The sequence below is a fragment of the Myodes glareolus genome, chromosome 10 (assembly GCF_982192425.1).
Source record: "Myodes glareolus chromosome 10, mMyoGla1.1, whole genome shotgun sequence".
Lineage (NCBI taxonomy): Eukaryota > Metazoa > Chordata > Mammalia > Rodentia > Cricetidae > Myodes > Myodes glareolus.
In genome coordinates, this window is record NC_142035.1 from 51,955,994 (window position 1) to 51,982,660 (window position 26,667).

At 44.7% G+C, this 26,667-nt stretch overlaps 1 protein-coding gene across 2 annotated transcripts; it reads left to right on the forward strand.

The window, feature by feature from the left end:
• Usp50 (ubiquitin specific peptidase 50) lies at positions 1-25,860 on the forward strand. 2 transcript variants are annotated; one of them, XM_048460029.2, is made up of 7 exons: positions 1-236; positions 1,737-1,928; positions 2,167-2,362; positions 3,963-4,172; positions 6,124-6,266; positions 16,241-16,373; positions 25,587-25,860. In XM_048460029.2, the coding sequence occupies exons 1-7, from the start codon at positions 184-186 to the stop codon at positions 25,776-25,778; spliced, it is 1,119 nt and encodes a 372-aa protein (XP_048315986.1). In that variant the 5' UTR covers positions 1-183; the 3' UTR covers positions 25,779-25,860. The 2 variants fall into 2 exon arrangements, with proteins under 2 accessions (XP_048315986.1, XP_048315987.1); XM_048460030.2 differs by having other exon boundaries at positions 1-220.
• The last annotated feature ends 807 nt before the right edge of the window (positions 25,861-26,667 follow it).

Genomic DNA, 26,667 nt, shown 5'->3' on the forward strand with positions numbered 1-26,667 from the left:
ACCAAGTTGGAACAGGCCTGAGCCAGCTGTGATCAGTCTGCAGCAACCGCAAGGAGGAAGGGCATTTAAATTGTTTAAAAACAAAACAAACAGTAGCCAAGGAAACACTCTTGGAGAAATGAAGTTAAAAGGATCAAATTTAGCTCCTGAGTAGAAGTGAAAATCCAACGTGCTCCCACTAAAATGACTTCTCACCGGCCATTGCCAGCAGATGACTTCGGTATCTACTATGTCCTGTGAGCCTCTATGTACTGTGCCTTTATAGATAACCTTAGGAATGGGGGCAGAGCCTTACCCCCAGGAGTCGGGCACGTGTTGTATTGGGGAGGGCTCTGCCGGATTTGACCCATGAAGGACCCCAAAGAGGTAACATACATGTACTTCCTAAGCAGTCAGTCCAGGGCCTCTGACATCAGTGAGCAAAAGTGAAAAGGACCCTCCTGTACCTACCGGTGAGCAGAAGTCCTGAGAGAGGCCCCCATATCATGGGACACCAATTCTAGATTTAGGACAAGGAAAGGGCAAAGGTGTTGAGGGAGCTCTGCAGGGAAAGGAGGTTTCGTGCTGCACATCCCATCTGCATGCCGGGCAGATGTTCCGCTCTCACCCCTTACCATTAAGTCATCCTAAGTAAGTCACTGTACTTTTTAAGATTTGTTTTTATTGTATGTGTATGAATATTTTGCCGGCATGTAAGTGCACCAAAGAAGTGCCCTTGGAGGCCAGAAGAGGGCATTAGATCCCCTGCAACTGGAATTACAGATAGTTGTGAGCTGCCACGCAGATAGTGGGAAGTGAGCCTGGGTCCTCTGAAAGAACAGCAAGTGCTCCTAACTGTTGAGCCATCTCTTCAGCCCCCATTGTATTCTTTCCAAAGCTATCATTTACTATGTAATCTAGGCTAAGTACCTAGCATGGCACACGCCTGACCCACAAGGGAGGTGGAGCATTCCTGTGCCGGTGGGAGAAAAGGTGCTGGGCACCGAACCCAGAGGCTCACGTTAGGCACATGACCACACTCATTGTTTCTATTTTATAAATGAGCAGGCACACAAACCCAGATCACAACTGCAGGGTGGTGGCACATGCCTTTAATCCCAGCACTCAAGAGGCAGAGGCAGGTGGAGCTCTGTGAGTTCAAAGTCAACCTGGTCTATAGGGCAAGTTCCAGGACAGCCAGAACCAGAGAAACCCTGTCTTGAAAAACCAAACCAAAAAAAAAAAAAGAACCCAGATGATAAATATATAATAACTAGTCATTAGCATAGCATAGTAAGGATGTGAGTCTAGTTTTTTCTCTCCTTTCCTCTATGTATGTATATATGCGTGTTTGCATATATACACATTTGTGTTCTTAACATGAATATATATGTTCTTACTATGTGTATGTATCATGTTCTCAATATGGTGGTGCACATCTTTAATTCCAGCAGAGACAGGGGGATCTCTGCGAGTTCAAGGTCAGCCTGGTCTTCATAGTCAGTACTGGGCCAGCCAGGGCTACATAGGGAGACCCTATCTCATAACAAAACAAGCAAAACCTCCCTTGCCAAGCTGGTGGCAGGTAACCACAGACTGGGATGTGAAGCAAGAGACTGTCAGTTCAGAGACTGTCTAGGTTCCAAGACCTTGCCTGCCAACCACAAAAGAACTCCTTTATTTCCTAAGTGGCGAGGGCCTTGCTGTCACTTGCACTTACCCTCCTCCCTGGAAACACTTTCCTTCCATGTGTGCAGCCCACGCAGTTCCGAGTGTGCAGACCATGCCTGCCTTCCGGAGTCTGAGAGCCAGCCACACTTGCAGGGCGTGACAGGACTGCGGAACCTGGGCAACACCTGCTACATGAACGCCATCTTGCAATGCCTCTGCAGCATATCTCCACTGGTGGAGTACTTCCTCTCAGGAAAGTACATGACAGCTCTTCAGAAGTAAGAGGCGCTCAGTGCTCTGCCCTCCCCCAGTTCCCCCAGTTCCCCGAGGCAGGGCGGGGTGATGGAAGGGCTGTGCCAGCCCAGGCACTGTAGGTCCCTCGATAACTCGAGGGTAAGCAGCGCAGGGTGGGCAGCAGGCAGACCTGACGGTGGCATGGTCCCGGTCCCCCACGACTGGCTCTGCTCTTCATGAATCAGCGGGGACTGGTTGCCCTTCACCCTCTCTTCTCCCCAGGGATTGCAGTGAGGTCACCACCGCCTTTGCCTACCTGATGACAGACATGTGGCTTGGGGACTCAGACTGTGTCTCACCTGAGATATTTCTGTCGGCTCTTGGCAGCCTTTACCCAGTTTTTCTGAAAAAGACACAGCAAGATGCACAGGAGTTCCTGATTTACGTCCTCAATGAACTCCATGAAGCTTTGAAAAAGGTAAGAACCAACCACCTTGAACTAGGTGTGCTTCTCTATCAGAAACATCTGCTTCGTGCACGTGTGTGTGTGTGTGTGTGTGAGAATAGGATAGGGCTCTGGGTGCTGGGGGTCCTTTGGAAAAGGATATTTGTTGTTTATTGATTAGTTTGCTTTTTTAACTTCAATTTTTTAAAAATTTTTATTTTATGTGCATGTATGTCTGTATGCTACTTGCTTGCCAGGGTCCCATGGAGGCCAGAAGAGGGCATCAGAAGCCCTGGAAGTGGAGTTACAGACAGTTAAGAGCCACCATGTGAGTGCTGGGAATTGAACCCCGGTCCTTTGGGAGAGCAGTCAGTGCTCTTAACCACTGAGCCATCTCTCCGACTCCTAAAATAATTTTTAATATTTTTTTATGATACAGAGTCTTACTGTGTCAGGCAGGTATATGACTCATAGTCTTCCTACATCAGCCTCATCTCCAAATGCAGGTGTTACAGAAGAGATCTGAAATGCTCACATTTCAGCCTTGCTTGGTATATGGCAATGGCCAGTGACCCAACAGTACTCCAGATTTGCTCAGACTTTCAAGGGATAATAGCCCAAATGAAATCAAGCACCTCAAAAAGCCTCTAAGCCAACAAGAAGGCAAAGCCCAGGCAAAGGGTCGAAACACACATTTCTTTTCGCTAAATTCAATTCCAAAGCAGTTCGTGCTGGCTGAAACCCAAGATCTGAAGTCCCCTCGAGAAAGGGTTCTAGGGCTGTATGGAGTCTGTTGAATCTTGCCACTCCACTACCTTGCCAAATTATTACCAACACTTTTAAAGGGTGAAAACCTTGAGCCGGGTGACAGTGGTGTACGCCTTTAATCCCAGCGCTTGGGAGGCAGAGACAGGCAGATCTCTGTGAATCTGAGGCTAGCCTGGTCCACAGAGGTTTAGCTCCCACCTTCTTGTTTTTTGCTTTGTTTTTTCAAGACAGGGTTTCTCTGTAACCCCTCACCTTCTTGTAAAGACAATTAGAGACAGAAACACTGAAAAGACCCAGTGTGGCTAGACTGGGAAGAGAAGCCAATGGAGGTTCAGTGATCCCCAAGTCAACTTCGGGGCACTGACATGAGGTTTAGGTTTAAATAAGTGACTTGAAGTATGCACAACTAATAGGAGTCTGATCAAGGGGAGTCCTGCCCTTAGCGAGCCATCACTGTTTCGCCTGACAAATTGTTGCAATTGTGTTTAATCTCTTCTGGGGAGCCCAGCTCCTCCTCCACCCACACCAGGCTTCATTCAGCCCTGAGAGCAGCAATTCAATATCCCAAGGACCATTGTTTTCAGTATTCTGTTAGCCAAAGGGAGGACGCAAATGTCTCTCCTTGAAGTATCTTTTCTCCTGCTGGGACAATGGTTATCACTCTTCAGTTCCTTCTGGAAAGGGAAATAGCTGAGTTGTCAGATGTCACACGTGGCAGATGCTGCCAAGGCTTTAGTGTTCTGGCTGGATCAAAGCAAACTCTTTTCTGGTCAAAATGGATCATTCTAATAGGAAGAACAGCCATTCTGTGTTACCTGGCTTTATAACCACTAGATGACCAAGAGGAATCTGTCGCTTTACACAGCACTGCGGCAGAAGAGCATATGAGAAGAGATCTGCTCCAAGATCCTGCAGGAAGGTGGTGGCCAGTGAGACGTCAATCATCACCCGGCTGTTTGAAGGACAGCTCAACTACAGCATCACGTGTTTAAAGTGTGAGACCTGCACCAACAAGAATGAAGTTTTCACCGTCCTCTCCCTCCCCATCCCATCTGAATATGAATGTTCCCTTCAGGTAGGGAGTCCCTAGTTCCAGATACATTTACTTTTTTTTTTTAAGATTTATTTATTTATTATGTAGACAACATTCTGCCTTCATGTTTGCCCATACGCCAGAGGAGGGCACCAGATCTCATTACAGATGGTTGTGAGCAACCATGTGGTTACTGGGAATTGAACTCAGGACCTTTGAGCCATCTCTCCAGCCCCCATTTTCTTATTTTTGAGACAGAGTGTCCTTGCTGTGTCACCCAGGCCTGGGACACTGGACTCAGGTGACCCTGCCTGAGTCTCTCAGATACTGCCATTACAGTCAGGGCTGTTAGTCCCTCCAATTTTAGTAGGAGATGGCTGTCGTATGCCTTAAAGATATAAAGGAAGTCCACGAATGAACAGCAATATTATTAATTTTTTGAAAAGCAACCTATAGTTAATAGTTACTGTGAATTTAATTGTATTTCTAAATGTATTCAAGACAAAGATTCACTTATGCATATGGGTGAGGTTTATTCAGTCTCTTGAGATGGGGAGTTTGTGATTTCTTATGAAGCCCTTATGACCCTCCCACACCTCCACATGCCATAGTTTAAAGCTAGGACTAGCTATAATAGACTCTTTTTTTAAAAAAAAAAGATTTCTTTTTATTATATAGTGTATGCATGTTTGTCTGCATGCATTTATGTGCACCATGTACATGCTTGGTGCCCAAGAAGGCCAGAAGAGGGCTTCAGATTCCCTGCAGTTACAAACAGCTGTGAGCCACTACATGGGTGCTGAGCCTGGATTCTTAATAGATCCTAATCGTTTAGCCATTTCCCCAGCCCCTTGGACTCTTTTAGATTTATACTTTGAATGGAAGCTGTGGGCTGTGGTGGGAGGAGAGAGAGGAATCATGGCTTAGTTTGCCATTTTGATTTTCTTTACCATGGTGCTCAGAATTCATCCGCAAGTGGGGAGGTGGAGTGATGTGGGTACAGAGTAGGAACAATCAGGAGTCAGGGAACTCTTTCCTTGCAAGAGTTGACGCACAGTTTTCTTTTGAGACTGTGAAAACATCTGCTGGCCACAGTTTTTGGGTCTACAGCAGGGGAGCAGAGCCCTGTTACTTTTTATTTTGTTTCCTGTTCGATCAAAAGGCTTCAAGATTACTGGAAGGACTTCCAGATTCTTGGGGGAAGCACTGGCAGTTCTAATGAAAACAGTCTGTGCCCTCTTCTTCCTCTTAAGTCAAGAACTTGCAGAAGCAGGGCCTGGCTAGAGACCTCATCTCCTCGGGTGTGCGCTCTAATTTATCTGTCTGTGAATTGTCACCCCAAACTATGAGATATGATTGATTTCAGACCCCTCCCATTGTGTCAGCAGATTTATAACATAAAACAGCTGTCTGATTTTTTTACTAGGCATTTCAAAGTCTATTATTATTCTGCAATAAACCAGAAAAGTTAAAGTGATATTTCATAAATTATTAGTGGGAAAAGAACATAAACCCTTCTCAACAGCACAGTGAGAAGCATCACCAGTTGCTAGGCAGATTTTCATTTATTATTATTGAGACAGGGTCTCACTGTGTAGCTCTGGCTAGCTTGGAGCTTGGTATGCAGAGCAAGCTAGCCTTGACTTGAAGAGCTCCTCTTGCATCTGGATTAAAGGTGTGAGTCATCAGCCCCAACTCTGAAAACAAAAAGGTTGCTAGGTAGATTTTACAGGACTCTGGTGATGGGCACGACTTCTGGGTCTCTTCATTAGAAAAACTCCCAGAAGCACAGGTACATAGCTCTTTCAAAGTTTTATGATTTTGTTTGTGTGTTTGTTTGAGAGATAAAGTCTCCTTGTATTGCAAGGCTGGTCTCAAATTCACGATCCTCCTGCCTCAACCTCCAGTGTGCTGTAATAATTAGCAAATACAACCCTGCTTTCTGGTCAGTGGGGATCCCAGGCCAGCAAATATTTTCTGTCTCTCCCAACAGGACTGTCTCCAGTGTTTCTTCCAACAAGACACCTTGACCTGGAACAACCAAATCCATTGCTCCTTTTGTGAAATCAAGCAAGAAACAGCTGTGAGGGCCACCATTTCCAAGGCACCAAAAATAATTGTTTTTCACCTAAAAAGGTATGTGGATTTTGACATCTTGCGGGTGGATGGCGTGCAACAATTTTTCTGAGGTGTGAGTCACACACTAATAGTTTATCAGTTTAATTGTTCTAAAATCAGTGCAAAGTGGGGGCTCAGTCCTCAGTGTCAGGCAAGTGAGAAATAAAGGGTCCAGTTCATATACTTGGTTGGATTTCAATTTAATATGTAATTTCTTTTATTAAAATATATGCAACATAAAATCTATCATTTTGATCAAGTTCACCTTTACAAAGTTAAATGTCAATTGCCACAATTTCCAGAACTTTTCAATACCCAAACAGAAGCCCAAACCCATTAAGCAACACCTTCATGTTCTCCCTCTCCCTTGTTCCTGCTTCTCTAACATATTTCCTGTCTCTGTAGATTGACTCCTATTCTTTCACTAGAGTAGTTGGGCCAGCTAGTTTTGCTTCACCTTGACATGAGCTAGAGTCACCTGAGAAGAGTGAACCTCAATTGAGAAAATGCCTCTAGCCTGTAAGGCCTTTCCTTTATCAGCGATTGGTCCAGCCCACTGTGCTATTTCTAGGCTGGTGGTCCTGGGTTCTGTAAGAAAGCAGGCTGAGCAAGCCACGAAGAGCAAGCTAGTAAGCAGGACCCCTCCATGGCCTCTGCAACAGCTCCTGCCTCCAGGTCCCTGCCCTGACTTCCTTTGATGATGAACTGAAGTATAGGAGGGTGAGACAAGCAAACCCTCTCCTCCCCAGGTTGCTTTGGCTATGATGCTCCATCAGAGCAGTGGGGACTCTAAGATGAACTTGGAACCAGGACAATGGGGTATTACAGACTTGATCATGTGGTGTTGGGGAGGACTGTGGAAGGACTGTGGAACTTTGGACTAGAAAAGCCAATGAGTGTTGAGAGCCCAGTGGGTTGTTCTGTAGGATCTTGGAAGATAAGAATGTTGAGAGCACCAGAGTCTCTGGAGGCCTGGCTTGTGACGCTCCAGAGGGACGTTTGAGAGCTATTTAAAGACTGTCAGGGCTGTTGCATAGTTGCTGTGTTGAATTAGCTCTGTGGTGCTGGTCAGCTGGGACTGAAAACATCAGCTGTGATTAACAAGATCCAGGACCACAGAAGGGAAACCTCTGGCAAATGATGATGGCCGGCTGGAAGTGAGACAGTGCAGTCATCAGAGACCAGCGCCACTGGGGGTGAGACAGAGAAGGGGTTCCCCACAGTCAGCATGCAGAGTCTGTGTTCCATAGGAGGCCAAGGCTGTACCTTGGGCTTACATCTGAACTTGGCCATGTGTAAGAGTCACCAAGGTGGGTTTGAATCCATGAAGGAAGGGCTCACGGAGAACAGCTGAGGTTGGGGCTGTAAGAGACCAGGAAAGGCTATTGGTGATGGTGCAGCCTTAGAAGCAATTGAAACCCAAGGATTGAAGGGGTCAGGGAGGAAAGTCTGTAATGTGTTTTATATTGTAATATTGATATGAGACATTGGGAGTCACAAGGAAGGAAAAGTTATATTTGTTTTTGTTTTGTTTTTTCAAACAGGGTTTCTCTTTGGCTTTGGAGCCTGTCCTGGAAAGGTTATATTTGATAAGTGATGTGTTTGTGTGTCAGGTTGACAAGGGATCATTTGTGCTACTTAGTTTTTATATCAACTTGCCACAAGCTAGAGTCATCTGAGAGGAGGGAACCTCAATTGAGAAAATGCCTCCAGAAGATCAGGCTGTAGGCGAGCCTGCAGGGCATTTTCTTAACCAGTGATTGGTGGGGAAGGACCCAGCCCATTGCGGGTGCTGTTGCTTCTGGGTTGGTGGTCCTGGATTTTGTAAGGCTGAGCAAGCCATAATGAGCAAGTCAGTAAGCAGCACCCCTCCATGGTCTTTGTGTCATCAGCTCCTGCCTCCAGGTTCCTGCCCTGCTTGTTTGGGGTCCTGCCCTGAGTATCTTCGTTGATGAACTGTAATTTGGAAGTGTAAGCCAAGTAAACCCTTTCCTCCCCGAGTTTCTTTTGTCATGGTGTTTTATCATAGCAACGTTAACCAAAACACTGATGTTGGATAGTGGTGGTGCATGCCTTTGATCCCAGCATGCACTCGGGAAGCAGAGGCAGATGGATCTCTGTGAGTTCAAGGCCAGCCTGGTCTACAAGAGTGTGTTCCAAGATAGCCAGGGCTATACAGAAAAACCCCATTTTTGGAAAACAAAAGCAAATAAACAACAACAAAAACAAGGCACACTGTCCTTTTTGTCTGGCGGGCTTTACTTAGCACAAATTTTGTTATTTGAAGAAGGAGCTCGTGTAGCTGGAACTGGGTGTGGACTATCTTCTTGTCTCCATCTCAGTGTTCTACGACTGCTGGCGGTAGCCAATACACCTGGCCCAGCTATCACAACATTGTCTAAGGTTTATCCATGTTGTAGCCGATACTCTTGTGGTTTAGTAACAGTCTAGTGTGTGTGCCTTTCCCCTTTGTATTTTTTCATCTAATGAGGGATTGTTGGGTTGTTTCTACCTTTAGGTGACTATGAATAGCTACAGTTAACACTACCTTTCTGCTCCTAAGCATGAGGACCTCTGAGAACAGCCTGTCTTCTCCATCCTGGCTGCATCCAGGATTCTTCTTCACAGGAGAAGCACGAGGACCCAGAGTTCTCTGTCTCACCAACACTTGTAATTTTCCATCTTGGTTTTTGTTTGGTTTTGTTTTTCAAGACAGGGTTTCTCTGTGTATTCCTGGTGCCCTAGAACTCACTCTGTAGACCAGTTTGGCTTCAAACCTGCCTCCTGAGTGCTGGAATTAGCATGTGCCACCACCACTGGCTCTTGTTTTTTTGATAATGAACTTAAACAGGGCAGGAAGCTGGAGGCAGCAACTAAAGCAGACACCATGGAGCGGTGCTGCCTACTGGCTTGCTCCTCATGACTTGCCCAGCCTGTTTTCTTGTAGAGCCCAGGACCAACAGTCCAGAAGTGACACTACCCACATGGACTGGGTCCTCCCCCATCATTACTAATGGTGAGGTAGCATTTAACTCACTCACTCATGCTATGGTAATATGTTAGTAGAATATATTTCTTAGAAATAAAGTCGAGGGGCTGAAGAGATGGCCCAATGGTTAAGAGCACTGGCTGCTCTTCCAGAGGATCAGGGTTCAGTTCCCAGCACCCATACGGCAGTTCATGACTGTCTGCTCCAAGGGATTCAATACCCTCATATATGCATACATGCAGACAAAATACCAATCCACATAAAATAAAAATAAGTAATAAATCATTTTAAAAAGTAAATAAGTTGAAGGCCAGAGAGATAGCTCAGTGGGTATTCACCTGATGACCTAAGTTTGGGACCCACGCGGTGGAAGGAGGTGAGAACCAGTTCCTGTAAGTTGCCTTCTGACCTCCACAGGTGTACTTTGGCACACAGTCCCTTCAAGCCACATTCTATGGCCCCATTAAGGAGCTTTAGCTTTGAGTTTATTAATATTAAGATATATTTATATAAGGGTGGGAGAGATGGCTCAGGAGTTAAGAGCACTTGCTGCTCTTGCACAGGGCCAGGGTTTGGTTCCATCATGGTCTACCACCTATAACTCCAGTTCCAGGGGAATCCACAGCCCTGTTCTGACTCCAAGAGCAAACAGGCACTCATGTGGTATACACACATACACTAGGGCAAAACACTTACGTACATAAAACTTTAAACGAATCTCTTAAGAAAGATATACTTGACCTAGGACAGAGAGAGCCAGAGGACACAAGCTCCACCAGGAGCAGAAGTCAGGAGCAAATCCAGTCCTGGGAGCCAACCCAGTCCTGGGACTCTGGCAGACCAGGATTGAGCCAATGACCTGACTCAGAGTCTGCAATCTCCACCGGAACCAGACTGGGACTGAACCAGTTACTTAAGATACAGAGAAAACAAGCTTCAACAGAAGCAGAAGCAGGAGCCAACCCAGTCCTGGGACACTTTCAGACCAGGATTGAGCCAATGACCTAACTCAGAGTCTGTGACCGCCACCAGAACAGGCCCAACTCTAAGCCAGGGAGGAGAAATCCAGACCAGGATTTACAGAAATAGATCAAAGCCAGCAGCCTAGGCCAAAGTAGGCCTGAGACAGCAAACTCCAAGAGAGCAGACCAAAGCACACGAGCACTGAGCTATCTCCAGGAATAGGAATAACCAACAGGGTAACTAGAACTGTGACACTGACTGTACCACGAGGAAAACCATCTGAGCTTTGGATTCACTGGCACCTAGAAGATTACTCAAGAGACTGGGCGGTGGTGGAACACGCCTTTAATCCCAGAACTCTGGAGGCAGACGCAGGTGAACCTCTGTGAGTTCAAGGCCAGCCTGGTCTACAAGAGCTAGTTCCAGGATAGGTTCCAAAGTCACAGAGAAACTCTGTCTCGAAAAATAAAAAAAAGGAAAGAAAAGAAAAGAAAAAAAAAGATCATTCAACAAAATCTCAGACAGCCCCAACCACATCTATTAGAGGAAAAGATACATAGAAAAGATAAGTAGAATGCTACACCACAAAGAGCAACACAACACCAGTAAAACCTAAAGACCCTACAAAAGCAAGACCTGAACAACCAAATATGGATGAATCAGAAGAAAATGATCTAAAAAATAACCTCAAGAGAATGTTTGAAATTCTTAAAGATGAAATGAGAAATTCCCTTAAAGAAATGGAGGGAAAAAAGAACAAACAAAAAATTGGAAGATATTAGCAAATCACTTAAAGAAAACCAAGAAAAAGAAATCAAACATATAAAAGAAACTCTTCAGGACTTGAAAACTGAGATAGAAACAATGATGAAAATACAAGCTGAAGGAATTCTAAACAGAAATCATGAGAAAAAGATCAGGAACCACAAATGCAAGCATGAACAGCAGAATACAAGAAATGGAAGAGAGAATCTCAAGCGCTGAAGATACAATAGAGAAAATAGACTCATCAGTTAAAGAAAACATTAAATCTAACAAAAGCTTAACCCAAAATATCTATGAAATATGGGACACCATAAAAAGACCAAATCTTAGAATAATAGGTATAGAAGGAGGAGAAGTTCAACTCAAAGGCACAGAAAATTTTTAACAAAATCATATAAGAAAATTTTTCCTACCTAAAGAAAGATATGCCTATGAAGATACAAGAAGCTTACAGAACACCAAATAGACTGAATCAAAAAAAAAGTCTCTTGCCACATAATAATCAAAACACTAAACATACAGAGTAAAGAAAGAATATTAAGAGCTGCAAAGGGAAAAGGCCAAGTAACATATAAAGGTAGACCTATCAGAATTACATCTGAAATCTCCAATTTCTCATTGGAGACGATGGAAGCCAGAAGGTCATGGTCAAGCATTATGCAGACATTAAGAGGCCACGGATGCCAGCCCAGACTACTATACCAGCAAAACTGTCAATCACCATAGAAGGACAAAACAAGATATTCCATGACAAATCTAGATTTCACCAATACCTAGCCACAAACCCAGCACTATACAAAATACTAGAAGGAAAACTCCAACCCAAGGAAGATGGCTACATCAACAAAAACACAGACAATTGATGATCTCATTACAGCAAATCCCAAAGGGAAAAACAATCCACAAATTAACATCATCAACAATGAAAACTAAATTAACAGGAGCTAGCAACCACTGGTCATTAATATCCTCCCTTAATGTAAATGGATTCAACTCACCTAAAAAAGGCACAGGCTAACAGATTGGATACAAAAACAGAATCCGTCCTTCTTCTGCATACAAGAAACACATCTCAATCTCAAAGACAGACATCATCTCAGAGTAAAGGGTTAGGAATAAATATACCAATCAAATGGACCTAAGAAACAAGAGAAAATTTCAATACTGAACATCTATGCCCCAAATACAAGGGCACCCTCATATGTCAAAAAAACACTTCTAAAGCTGAAATCATATATTAAACTCCAAACACTAAAAATGGGAGACTTCAACACTCCCCTCTTACCACTGGACAGGTCAATCAGACAAAAAATGAACAGAGAAATAAGAGAACTAATAGATGTTATGACTCAAATGGACTTAACACATATATAGAATATTCCATTCAAACAGAAAAGAATATACCTTCTTCTCAGCACCTCACGGAACCTTCTCAAAAATTGACCACATACTTGGTAACAAAACAAACCTCAACAAATACAAAAAAAATTGGAAAAACCCAATTAACAGATCACCATGGTCTAAAACTAGAAGTCAAAAGCAATACTAATTCCAGAAAACCCACAAACACATGGGAATTAAACAATGCTCACCGAATCATCAATGGGTAAAAGAAGAAATAAAGGGGGAAATTAAAGACTTCCTAAAATTCAATGAAAATGACCACACAGCATATCCAGATTTATGGGACACAATGAAAGCAGTGTTAAGAGGAAAGTTCATAGCTCTAAATGCCTACATAAAGAAGCTGGAAAAATCTCACGCTAGTGAATTAACAAAACATTTGAAAACTTTAGAACAAGGGCTGGAGAGATGGCTCAGAGGTTAAGATCATGACTGCTCTTCCAAAGGTCCTGAGTTCAATTTCCAGCAACCACATGGTGGCTCACAACCATCTGTAATGAGATCTGATGCCCTCTTCTGGCCTGCAGGTGTACATGCAGGCAGAATACTGTATCCATAATAAATAGTAAAACATTAAAAAAAAGAAAACTTTAGAACAAAAAGAAGCAAACTCACCTAAGAGAACTAGATGGCAGGAAATAATCAAATTGAGAGCTGAAATCAACAAAACAGAAACAAAGAAAACAATACAAAGAATCAATGAGACAAAGAGTTGTTCTTTGAGAAAATCAACAAAATAGACAAACCTTTACCCAAACTAATCAAAAGGCAGAAAGAGAATATCCAAATTAACAAAATCAGAAATGAAAAGGGGGACATAACAACAGACACGGAGGAAATACAGAGGATCATCAGGTCATATTTAAAAAACCTGTACTTCACAAAATTGGAAAACTTAAAGAAAATAGACAACTTTCTGTATAATATCACTTACCAAAATTAAATCAAGACCAGAAAAGCAAATTGACCTATAACTGCTGAAGAAATAAACAGTCATCAAAAGTCTCCCAACCAAAAAAAGCCCAGAACCAGATGCTTTTAGCTAAGAATTTTTTTTGTTTTGTTTTGTTTTTTTTCTGAGACAGGGTTTCTCTGTACCTTTGGAGGCTGTCCTGGAACTAGCTCTTGTAGAGCAGGCTGGCCTCGAACTCCACCTGCCTCTGCCTTCCAAGTGCTGGGATTAAAGGCATGCGCCACCACCGCCAGCTCAGCTCAGAATTCTACAAGACTTTCAAAGAAGAATTAATACCAATACTCCTCAAATTATTCCATACAATAGAAACAGAGGGAACATTGCCAAACTCTTTGTATGAGGCTACAATTACCCTGATACCCAAACCACAGAAAGACATTACTAAGAAAGAGAACTACAGACCAATCTCACTCATGAACATTGATGCAAAAATACTAAATAAAATACTAGCAAATTAAATCCAAGAACACATCGTTTTGAGTGAGGTAACCCAGACACAGAAAGACAATTATCACACGTACTCACTCATAGGTGGTTTTTAAACATAAAGCAAAGAAAGCCATCCTACAATTCACAATCCCAGAGAACTTAGACAACAATGCGGACACTAAGAGAGACTTACATAGATCTAATCTACATGGGAAGTAGAAAGTAGAAAAAGACAAGATCTCTTGAGTAAATTGAAAGCATGGGGGCCTGGGGGGAGGGTTGAAGGAGGGAGGGGAGAGGCAGGGAGGGGAGAGGCAGGGAGGGGAGCAGAGAAAAATGTAGAGCTTAATAAATAGCAATAAAAATGTATAAAAAGATATACTTACATGTATAAATGCATTTTGCCTATGAAATTGTACAAACGCATACAATGTTATCTGTTGTAGCCAATGTAGCAACACCACCTGTCACTTTAGAAAATTCCCTAATAGTTTTTTACTACCATTTTCTCCCTTTGCCATGAGCCCAGGGAATTAAAGGAAAATATGTGGGTGCCTATGTGTGGGGTGCTGTGTGCAAGGAAGTAAGCCAAAGGCTGATGTCTTTTGCCTTCTTCGGGCACTTTCTGGTATCAAGGCAGTGTCTCTGGCTCGAACCAGAGCTCACCAATTTGGATAGTCCGGTTAGCCAGCTCGGGCTGGGGTTACAGGTGGCCCACACGCTACCTAGCAGTGACATGGGTGCGGGGCATCTAAACTCAGCTCCTATGCTTGCACGGCAAGTACCTTTACCCCTGAACCATCCCCATAGCCCTCCCCATGGATTACTGATCTGTCTTCTGTCCCTACAGATTTGCCTTTCTTAGGATGCCCTGCATCACGCTGCTTTTAGCCTTTTGAGTTTAGCTCCTTTCTCTTGAAACGATGCCTTTTGAGGCGGCCTGGGCGTGGATGCGGCAGGTCCTTGCCACAGCTGTGTTTTCATCCCTTCTGTTGATGCAGTTATTTCTCCATTAGCCAGCTGGTGGCCATTGGCCTTGCTTTCAGTCTGGGCAAACGGGAATAAAGTTGTTCCCTTGTGTAGCATGAACACCCAGTCTATAAAACTGTTCATGTTTCTGGGGGGTGATCCCTGCCTAGGAGACCAGGCCATAGGGTGTCTTAGGGCTTTATTACTGTGAAGAGACACCATGCCCACAGCAACTCTGTTGTTCTTGTTGTTGTTGTTTCAAGACAGGGTTTCTCTGTGTAACAGTCCTGGCTGTCCTGAAACTCACTTTGTAGATTGTAGACCAGGCTGGCCTTGAACTCACTGAGATCCACCTGCCTCTGCCTCCTGAGTGCTGGGATTAAAGGTGTGCGCCACTGCTGCCGACCAAGAGACACCATGACCACAGCAACTCTTATAAAGAAAAACATTTAATTGGGGCTGGCTTACAGGTCAGAGGTTTAGTCCATCATCATCCTGGCAGGAAATATGGTGGTGTGCAGGCAGACAGGTGCTGGAGAGGTAGCTGAGGGTTCTACACCTCAGGTACTACACTCAGCAGACAGACAGACTGACACTGGGTCTGGCTTCAGCTGCTGAAACCTCAAAGCCCACCCCCAGTGACACACTTCATCCAACAAGACCACATCTCCTAATAGTGCCACTCCCTATGGGCCTACGGGGGCCATTTTCATTCAAACCACCACACAGGGCATTCCCTTAGTTTTCAGGAATAGACATTCCTGCTTTATGGCCTAAGAATGACCCATCTCATCTAGTAATTCCCCTGCCTCATACCTAAATCAGCACATTTTCTGAGTGAATATTGTTATTAAAGGTTCTGAAAGATTCTGGTATGAGCTTAAATTTGGTGACTTCTATTGTGAAAGATTTGAACAGAATTTCTTTCTAAAACGTGACATTTAGCTTAGATCTCAGCTTGGAAACCAGGACGCTAACAGTGTCAACACTAAGACAACGTCAGGTGTGGAGGCCTGCGCCTTTAATCCCAGCACTCTGGAGGGAGCGACAGCAAGCCTCTGAATTTGAGGCCAACCTGGACTATACAGTTCCAGGGCAGCCAAGACTATATAGTGAGACTCTGGGGAGAGAAATGGAGAGGGGGAGATAGAGACGGAGGAGGAGAAAAGATGAGGGGGTAGGGAAGGAGGGGAGAAAGAGGCAGAGGTGGCGTTTGTGCTATCCCCAGAGGCAGACATCACCCCAGGCAGGTGCTTGCCTTGCTCTCTCCCCACTGGGTAGGTCTTGCTGAGGTCTACAGTCTCTCGCTGACTCACTTTGGTGAGGCCGAAGGGTCTGGCATTTCTAAATGAATATATTTCAAGAAGGAAGTAATTTATATACCAGATAATCATCTCAAAGTTACCCTAATTGTACATGGAATGTGTCTAGGCCTGTGGACCTCGTTCACAAATGGCTCACAAACGTATTTTGAACTTCATGCATTTGTTACTGTTCCAGGTTTGACATCCAGGGTACAGTAAAGAGGAAGCTGAGAACAGAAATCCTTTACCCACTCACCAACTTGGACCTCACTCCTTACATCTGTCCAATTTTCCGGAAACATCCGAAGTACAACCTCTGTGCGGTGGTGGTGAGTTTAACAGGAACAGAACATCCCACTCTCTGCCTCCTCCCTCCTCCATTGGTGGCCCCTGCGGAGCTATGCGTCTTGGCCACGTGCACCCCTAGAGGTCAGGCCTGTGTTACTAGCTTGTCTTCTGTAATCGGAAGCACTTCACAGCCAGCACCCACACACTAGGTACTTAAGAGTCCCAGGACTCCATGCCTGGCTGAAGCCCGTCCCAGTGGCTCCCTTTGGCGCTAAGTCAGCTGTGATTGGTGCAGAGTCCTAGCCACACCACCGTCCAGAATCTCCTGGAGGAACCAACCTGAGCAGAGAATCATTCTCTGGGCTCCTGGGCCATGGTGTAAGCTGCTGTGTCTGAGGGTGGGGGTCCTTCCAGAGTGCAGTCCTGCCACAGGACCCTCTGATAGGCTGAAACTGAATCTGCCAGTTCATCTTATTGCTCAGCAGTGTATTAAATAATGAAGTTGGGATGGTGTCATACACCACCAGCATTTGGGAGGCAGAGGTAGACGGATGTCTGAGTTCAAGGTTAGCCTGGTCTTCGTAGTTTGTTCCAGAATAGTGAGGGCTACATAGTGAGACCTTGTCTCAAAAATATTTTTAAAAAATAAATAAATAAAAAGAGGGGAGGACATTATGTCTAGTCTTCTGCATTCCATGGTTCAGAACCACCCTCAGACTTGCACAATGCTCCCTTATTCCCCTGGAGGCCATCTGTCTCCTTTGTACCATTTACCCTTCTCCACACAGCTGCCTCCCTACACTCTGGCATTCACAGGGACTTCTTCCTCTCTCCCATCAGACGGAGATGCTAATTAATGTGAGTTTCAAAGGTGCTGTGTCCCAAGATCTTAGTTTTTAAACTTCTCATTGTATCCCTTTCTGATTCAGGAAAATACTTTTTTTAATGTGCATTGGTGTTTTGACACAGTTGTGTGCTGCCATGTGGGTGCTGGGGATTGAACCCAGGTCCTTTGGAAGAGCGGCCAGAGTAACCAGTGCTCTTAACTGCTAGCCATCTCTCCAACCCCATGATTCAGGAAAATTTTCACCCCCCCCAAAAAAAATGGAGCTTATATTTAAAAAGTATGTGTGTTAAGAAAAGATGCACACTTATGTGAAAATCACCCCAAGTATCTAAAGAGTTCCTATTATTTCTGGACTTATCAGCTGAGGCAGTGGAAGTCAGCTCGGGAAAAGATAGGCACATAGAGCTTGTGGCACATTGCTAGTGCATCAAGAGATAAGCAAGCATCTCTCAAACTGCTGTGCATGGTGCTAGGAAAGGTGGCTGGAACTTGGCTACAGTAGCCACTGAGCACAAGAAAGCCAGAGCATCGGGACCTCTGTTAGAAACCGCAGCTTTCTCGCCTCACCCCAGGCCTCCTGCCCTGCAGCACATACTCCAGCAGGCTGCTGTGTGGTGTGCACTCACTGGCTGTGCGACTCATCCAGACTAGAGGGGAAGGTTCTGGGTGAGCCCTGGAAGAGGGTGGACTTCATTCTCCTCTCTCTCTCTCTCTCTTCATTTACTTATTATTTTAAAGAATTGGTACATCCAAGGTATTGATCATTTTAATAATTGTATTTATAGTGTCATTTCTGGAAACCTTGTTTATTTTTCAGACAAGGTCCCATATAACCCAGGCTGGTCTTGAATTCCCTCCTGGGGACTTGCCTTCACTCCCTCAAATGCTGAGGTAACAGGTGTGTGCCACCATGCCTGGCTGAATGTGGAAATTTACAAGGCTGTTTTTAAGGATTTATATTTATTATTTTTGTTTTGTGTGTGTGTACCCTATGTGTACAGTGACCACAGAGGCAAGACGGGGGCAATGAATCTCCTGGAGATGGAGGTAAAGGTGACTGTGATCTTGGTCCCTCTGGGAGAGCACTGGATCTTACCCCCGAGCCTCTCTCCAGCCCCTCACCTAGGTTCTACTCAGGTTGCTCATTTGTTTCTACTCTTACCTGGTCACTCCATGGACCAGGCACTGTGTGAGTCTCTGTGGCAGCCCTGCATCCTTGCTGTTTCTTGCGCGAGTTGTTTGCTTACATATTTTGTATACTAATCCTTACCAGATAAATGGATTGCAAATATTTCCTTGCACGCTATGGATCTTCCCTCCACTCTCTAGTCGTTTTTATTATGCAACTCCATCATTTATTAAGTTTGCTGCCCGTGTTTTGGGGATCATATTTTAAAAAAGTTATTGCCTAGAACAATGCTGTGACACTTTGAGGTGTGTCCACGGAGGGAGGTATAGGTGTTCAAGGCACATGTGCACACGTGTGCATTTGTGTGTGGAGGCCGGAGGTGGGTGTCAGTTATTTGACAGTTTTAAAATTTCCATTGTGTGTGTGTGCGTGCACGCACAAGCACACACACAATTGCAGATGCCTCTGGAGGCCAGAAGAGGGTGTCATAGCCTTTAGAATTGGAGTTATAGGCAGATGTGAGCTGCCCAGTGATGGTATGGGGAATTGGTTTTGGGTCCCATGTAAGAACAACAGGTGCTCTTAACCTCTGAACCATCCACCTTACTTCTGAAACAAGGTCTCTCACTGATCAGCTAGATTAGCTGATCAACAAGCCTCAGGGATCCTGTCTCCTCAGTGTCACCTCTGGGCAGGTGGTCTTAGGTGGCATAAAAAAAAGCAAACTGAGTAGGTCATGAAGGAGCAAGGTAGCAAGCAGTACTCCTCCATGGCCCCTGCTCCAGGTTCCTGCCCTGGCTTCCTTCAGTGATGGGCTGAGATTAGAACCTATGAGCCAGACAGACTCACTTCTCCCCTTCTGGTTTCTTTCACCGCAGCAACAGGGGAACCCACTAGAACGGACAACACAGACATCTGAAAATTGAACTGAGCATCTACAGTATTTGTCTTTCTGGGCCTGGCTTAGCTCACCTGATTTAGTATTTTCCAGTTCCATCAACTTTCTTGCAGGGTTCCTAATTTCATTTTTCTTTTAGTATTGAATAGAATTTCATCATGCATATGGTTTTTTTGTTTGTTTGTTTGTTTGAGACAGGGTTCTCTGTAGCTTTGGAGCTTGTCCTAGAACTAGCTCTTGCAGACCAAGCTGGCCTTGAACTCAGATATATCCACCTGCTGCTGCCTCCTCCCAGTGCTGGGATCAAAGGCATGCACCACTGCTGCCTGGCTCACAGCTATATGAACCTTTTCATTATCTGTCATCAGTTGATGAGCACCTAGGGTAAAGCCACATCTGCGCTATATTTAGTTTCATGAGGTCCCACTTGCCTTATTTCCTGATTGCTAAGTCCTGTTAGGAGGGCCTTGCCCATGCTGTGCTCATACACCCACCTTTGCCAATGGGAGTTTTAATTTTTGGGTTTTATGTTAATGGGTTTGATCTGTCTGGGGTTAATTTTTGTATGTGGCGAACAGATCTACTTTCTACATGTAGCTGCCTGTTTCCCCGAGACATCTGTTGAAGATACTCTTTTCTGCAGGAGTTTTTGGCATCTTTGTCAAAAAGTAGGTTGCTCAGTGGTTAGTGTTGCTGCTCTTCTAGAGGGACCCACATGGCAGCTCACAACCATGGGTAACTCCAGTTCCAGAGGGCTCCAACTCCCTCTTCTGGCTTCCACAGGCACCAGGAATGCACATAGTGCAGATATACATGTAGGTAATATATTAATCTTAAACACAGATTAGGTGGCTGTAGTTGCATCGACTCACTCTTGGCTCTCCTGTCCTGTTCTATTGACCTGTGTGTTTGTTTCTGTTACTATGGCTCTGTGGTATAATTTTCACATACATTCATACATATGTTCCCATACACCTTTCATTTGGCGCTGATTGATGAACAGGGCTAGGCAGCTCTGTCCTGCTGATTCTGCAGAGCGTTCACAGACACAGACTATTCTGAAATCGCCACCACTCCATCTCACTGCTAACAGATGCATATCCTACTTCCAGTCTGTTGGAATTGGCCAGATGCTGAGGTAGGCTCATTCCCAGTCTTGTTGCTATGCCTAAGTGCTGTCTGGAGAAGTGTCCCTTGGTTCTGGAACCTTCTATTATCAGAATCATTCATTCCTCTCCATCTTCTCTGCCTAGATTTGAAAATGTGTAGTTCTCAGGTCTACTGGTTGAATTTCAGGTCATTAAGTCACAACTGTTTTTTGCATCTGGTGTCAGTATGTGGCATCTGGTGAGTCAGCTGCTCAGAAACCCTGATAGTATGACTTGCTATTTCTAGATAAAACTCAAAGGCACCTTCAGGTCCTAAACTTGCCTCTCTGCACCTGTGTGGCACGGCAGATACTCACATGCAGCACTGTGGGAGAGGCGTGGCCAGAGGGATGCAGTACTGTAGGGATCTTCTAGTTCCCATGCGCCTGGCCTCTGTTGGAAGGCTCCTCTGGTTCTCCAATGCTTGAGAGAGTTCTCTGCTCCCTACCATGTCACACCACCTGGGTTGGCCACTCAATGAGGCTGAGCTGGGGTCGGAGAGCCGGGCTGTTTGGTTTGCGATGCAGCTATCTACTGAGCTATGCAGGGGAGTGGAATGTCTATGGGGCCCTGGAGATGGACGATGCAGAGGTTTCTATAGTATACTGCATTGAGACAACAGGTCCCTTATCCAGATGGCTCCTGGCCACACCATCCTGACAAATGGTAGAAAGAGGATGGGAACTAGTTTCCAAAGTCAGACTACTTGTGAAGACACCTGTCAGATCAGTTACCTAGTTTAGCTGCAAGCCTGTGTGGGCTACCAGACTTTCCACTAGCTGGGTTCGCCATAATACATATGGCTGATAGTGCATAGGCCAACACCGTGGAGGCAAGGGTGACATCCATTTTGCCACATCGCCAAAAGTGGGCAGTCTCTGTCATGCCTACCTTGCTATAGAGCTGGGGTAGCCAGAGAATAGAGTTAATGCTACCGTGCTGTTTCCTTTCCTGCTCAAGGCCAGTGCTCTTAGTACCTCACCTCACCATGCAGTTCTTTTCTTGCAGTTTGGCTTTGTGCCAGTATAAAGGCTGGCATTTCTTAAACCTTCCTGTAGAAAATACTGTTTTTATACAAATAAAAACTGGGGGGTGGGGTGCTGGGGGATGTGGCTGTTGATAGAGTGCTTGCCAGGACCCACAAGGCCTTGGTTTCAATCTACAGCACCATACCATAAACCGCCACTGGCCATGCACACCTATAATCTAAACATTCAGGAGGTAGAGGCAGGACTAGAAGGTCAAGGTTATCCTCACCTGTATAAGCTTGAGGCCTGTCTCCAAAATACTGCTTTTGAAGGAAATTTGGCGAGCTTTCCAGTGAGCACACCAGTGCACTAAGAACAGGGTCCATTCTGGGCAGTAATGGCACAGATGGGAACAGGGTCTATGTTGGACAGTAATGGCACACACCTTTAATCCCAGCAGGGGCAGGTGGATCTCTGAGTTCAAGCTAAGCCTGGTCTACATACAGACTGAATTCTAGGACAGTCAGGGCTACACAGAGAAACTTTGTTTTGAAAAAAACAAAAACAGAAAACAGGGCTCGGGCAATACCATCCGTGTTTAACTGTCCTTATCCCTCTGCGGGTGCAGAAACAAGACCTCTAACACGGCAACTCTGCTTTTGTGCTTTATCCAAATGCATTCTGCAGTATGTCCATTAGGATCTGGTCCTTCTGCTCACAGTTCTGAAAGGCATCCGCACTGCTACACATACAGTTTGTTGTGCCCACTGGATAGGGTCCACTGTGTGAAGTCACCATAGCCTCCTCTTCTGCTGTCTGCAGTGCTTTAGACCATGAGTATTGCTGTGGTACAGATGTACACGGGCCTTTGGGGTCTGTTTAAGGAGTGGGGTACTGGTGGCTGGGTATGCATATGCCAGCAATAGAAACTCAGACGGTGGCATTCCAAAGTTGCTCCAGTTCACAGCTCAGCAGCAGCAGCAGCAGCGGGAAGTGTGGCCACCTTAAGCCTCTGCTGTGCTTGGTAGCTTTCTGGTGGTCTGTTCTAGCTGTTTGTATGGTGGGACAACACTTGAACTTGAGTTGGTCCTTGCGCTTTCGCAATGGATAGCCTTGAACTTGCTTCCTGGGTGCTGGGACTTCAGGTGTGTACTAAATGTGCCCTACTGAGGTTTGTTTTGTGTGTGTGAAAACAGGTCTTACGTCTGTGTATTCTTACTGCTACAGGTCTGAGGCTATAGTGGCAAAGTGCTTGCCTGGCATGTGTGCATCTCTAGGTTTAAATCTGGGAAAACCTAATCTTACCGCACTGTGGCTACTTACTTACTTGCCTAGCAGGCCTCAGCAGAGCACATCAGGACAATGACTCACATCTGGAGATGAGACCACACGCCCACTGACCTAAGGCCCTCTCAGAAGTTCCCATCTTTGAACTTTCTACTACCTCACACTTTGGGGACAAAGTGTGCATCTGTATTCTATGGGTAGCACTGTTCCAAACCATAGTGTGTGTGTGTGTGTGTTGTGTCTGTATTCAGCAAATTCATTCAATTTTTGGCTGGCTGTAAATTATTATTATTATTATTATTATTTGTCTTTCCAACTTAAAAATACTTACTTGGATAACTGGAAACTTCATTTAGGTGTGCACATGTCAGCGGTTCTGGTGCATATTTACATAGCTGTCCATTAGCACCACAATTACATTCTAGAACAGTTTCAGTATTCCTGAACGAATCTCCACTACTCGTTTCCTCTCCCCAGCAGCCTGGCAACCACCCAAGGACTTCCTGTTTCTATTGCTGTGCCATCTTAGGCACAGTACACAGATGGAACCATAAACTGCCTTATGCTGGGTTTTGTTTCTGATATGTAGCTCTGATCAGTCTGGAACTTACTCTGTAGACCTGCTCGAGTCCCTGTGCCTCTACAGTAGATTAAAGACATGCGTGTTGCTTGTTTCTCAGCATGTTTTAAGAGTTTCCGTGTGTTGTAGCACGTACTCGTTTCTTTTTGTTGCCAAGTAACATTGTACTATGAAAACACATCACAGTCCATTCATCATTGAGAGGTCCTTGGATGGCTCTACTTTATGACCGTCACCACTAATGTCACACACAGGGTTTTGTGTGGACAGTTTGATTTCTCTTGGGGAAATACCTAGAAGGGAATTGAACATATGGTAACTGTCTACTTAACCCTTGAAGAGGTCTACCTGATTTCCAGTGACAGTGTTATTTGTTCTACCAATCAATACGCCATGTTCCAGCTCACACATTCTCTTGGCTTGATATTACCCAGCTCTTAAAATATTTAACCAAAAACAAAGTATTTATTCATAAACACAGGCTCTTGTAGCCCAGGAAGGTCTTGAACCACACCCACGTACTGAGATCACAAGATATCCACCACACCTGGCAGCCTGTGGTTTTAAGAAGCATTTCCATAATGACCTATGATGTTGAGCACCCACAATATGCTTTGTGTTGGTGTTCTGTTTAGTTTTCTTTTTCAGGCAGTTTTCCCCCTTAGCTCAGTCTGGCTTCCAACTCAAGAGCTCCTGCTTCAGCCTCCTGTGCTGGTATTTCAGCCACCATGCCTAGTACTAGTGGTTTATGTTTGAAAGATTACTTAGCATGTGTGGAGGTCAGAGGTCAGCCTGTAGGGATCAGTCCTCCTCCCATCACGTGGGCTCCAGAAACTCAGTTCATGTCATCAGGCTTGATGGCAAGTGCCTTAGTCCATTCTTCCACTAAGGTGTGAATACCTCAGTCCAGCTTCCATGGTCTGGACCCTCAGCCCTCTCCCCAGGGCTCCTATGTGGCTTCACAGTTCAAGTGCTCAGGTTACCACCCACCTCACTCTGCTCTTCTATCTGCTTCCTCCATTTTATGATATGAAGAGACAAGATGGAGATTAAGGAAACATAAATGGGTATCTACCTCCTAAAGGCTGAAAGGGGCTGGAGAGATGGTTCAGTGGTTAAGCGCACTGGCTGCTCTTGCAGAGAACCTCGGTCTGTTTCCCAGCACCCACATGACGGCTCACAACTATCAGTGACTCCAGTTCCAGGGGACCCAAACTCTCCTCTGACCTCCGCATGCACCAGCATACATGGTGCTCAAGGAAACACACAAATTAAAATTAAAAAGCTTAACGTTTTGTTTTTGAGGCAGGATCTCACTCCAGGATCCAAGCTTTGAACTTGTGGCAGTCCTGCCTCAATCTTCCAAGAGCCTGGGCCTCCTGTGTTGGGATTTGGGACTCCTTAAGTCTTCTTCCCTGCTGTTCACAGATGCGGGGTTAGGGCTTGCAAGGTGAAAGCATTTCTAAAGTTAACACTTGATGTTATTTTCTTTCCTTTATATGAGGGGTCAGTAAACTTTGTAAAAAGCCAGCTAAGAAGTCAGGCGGTGGTGGCACACACCTTTAATCTCAGCACTTGGGAGGCAGAGGCTGGCGGATCTCTGTGAGTTCGAGGCCAGCCTGGTCTACAAGAGCTAGTTAAAACAAAGGCTCCAAAGTTACAGAGAAACTCTGTCTCAAAAAAATCCAAAAAAAATCCAAAAAAAAAAAAAAGCCAACTAAGATATATTTTAGGCCTTGATAGTCACAGTTTTTTTTTTTTTTTTGGTTTGTTTGTTTTCTTTTGTTTTTTTCTTGCCAGTTACTTAGTTTTACTGTTGCAGCATTGAGACCCTGAAGTCAGGGTTCAGTTCCCAGCACACACACGGAGGCTCCATTCGTGCCTCCACTTCCAGGGATCCAATGCTTTCTTCAGGCCTCCATGAACACTGGGCATTATGTGGTGCACATGCAGATATGCAGGCTAACCATACATAGAAATTACTGTTTTTGTTTTTTTGAGATAGGGTTTCCTTTGTGTAGCTTTGGAGCCTGTCCTGGAACTCACTCTGTAGACCAGGCTGACCTTGAACTCACAGAGATCCTCCTTCCTCTGTCTCCTGAGTGTTGGGATTAAAGCTATGCGCCACGTAAATTATTTTAAAATAATTTAAAATTTTATATACAAATTAAAATTTTTTAAATTTCATATATACTGTCCAACTTCCTTTATAATTCTATTAAGGAGTCAATGAGTACATTATATAAGCAATTCAAAGTCAGACATTTAGGTAAGACTTGAGAAAACTATTTCCTCAGTTCAACAGACAATTTAAAAAGTTTTTTGACCTTGTGATTTTTATTATTCTATCAGAGTATTTGCATGTAGAAACCATGTCTTACACCCTTTCTTTCCTAGAACCACTTTGGCGATCTGGATGGTGGACACTACACTGCCTTCTGCAAGAACTCAGTAACTCAGGCCTGGTATAGCTTTGATGACACCCGAGTCAGTGAGATCCCAGACACTTCAGTTCAAACGGCTACAGCCTATCTTCTGTTCTACAGCTGCCAGCCCTTTTCTATACCGATACAGAAGCGCAGGAGCTAGGACAGCGCCCTGATCACTGCAAACCAGCCACCAGGAACTGCAGTGCAATGTGTTTTGTCATTAAATCCTTACAACCTGCTTACATCACTGAGGTCTGTAAGTCTCACAGACGGCCTCTATAAGACAAGTGAGCATAAGAAGATACAGGTCCTTGCTCACTCAGGGCAGCATGGAAGGAGCCTAAGAACTGTAGGTTCCAAAGGTCAATGTCTCATGAAGTGGGTTCCTAACACAATATATTTCATAAGTACCAAATTATTTTCCAAAAACTTTTATACCTATTTTTTACCTGTGTGCACATGGAAGCCAGAGACTAATCTGTGGGAGTTCATTTTCTTTTCTACCATATGGGTCCTGGGGATTGAACTGGGGTCTGCAATGAGCCATCTATCCAGCCCAACACAAATAATTATTCACACATGTGAGTGCACAGTTCAGTGGTAGGCTGTTTCCTCGGCATGTATGAGGTCCCAAGATTGATTGTTAACACATGGGAAAAGTTAAGTGCAAATATGACCTGTAGGGCTAGAGATGGCCCAGTTGCTATGAGTCCTCCCAGCAGACGACCTGGGTTTAGCTCTTAGTGCCCATAAGATACACATCTACAAACACACAGGTAAAACACCAATACACAAAAAATAAAAATAAATCTTACAACTTGAAACTCATGCTCTAACCTTCCACTTCCCAAAACACTTTTAGAATCTTTGTTCAGAAGAATTCCCAAAACAGCCAGCCTGGTCTACAAGAACTAGTTCCAGGACAGGCACCAAAAGCTACAGAGAAACCCTGTCTCAAAAATCCAAATAAATAAATAAATAAAAATAAAGAAGAAGGTGAAATATGGACTATTGTACTGCCCTTGGTTGCCTTCCAGAACTTGAAGGTT

Excerpts from the sequence above, each read along its gene's own strand:
- Usp50 (XM_048460029.2), top strand. The coding sequence starts at position 184 with ATGACTTCTCACCGGCCATTGCCAGCAGATGACTTCGGTATCTACTAT. Across the intron at positions 237-1,736 it reads TTCGGTATCTACTATGTCCT|CCCACGCAGTTCCGAGTGTG; the intron begins GTGAGCCTCTAT and ends CCATGTGTGCAG. Across the intron at positions 4,173-6,123 it reads AATATGAATGTTCCCTTCAG|GACTGTCTCCAGTGTTTCTT; the intron begins GTAGGGAGTCCC and ends CTCTCCCAACAG.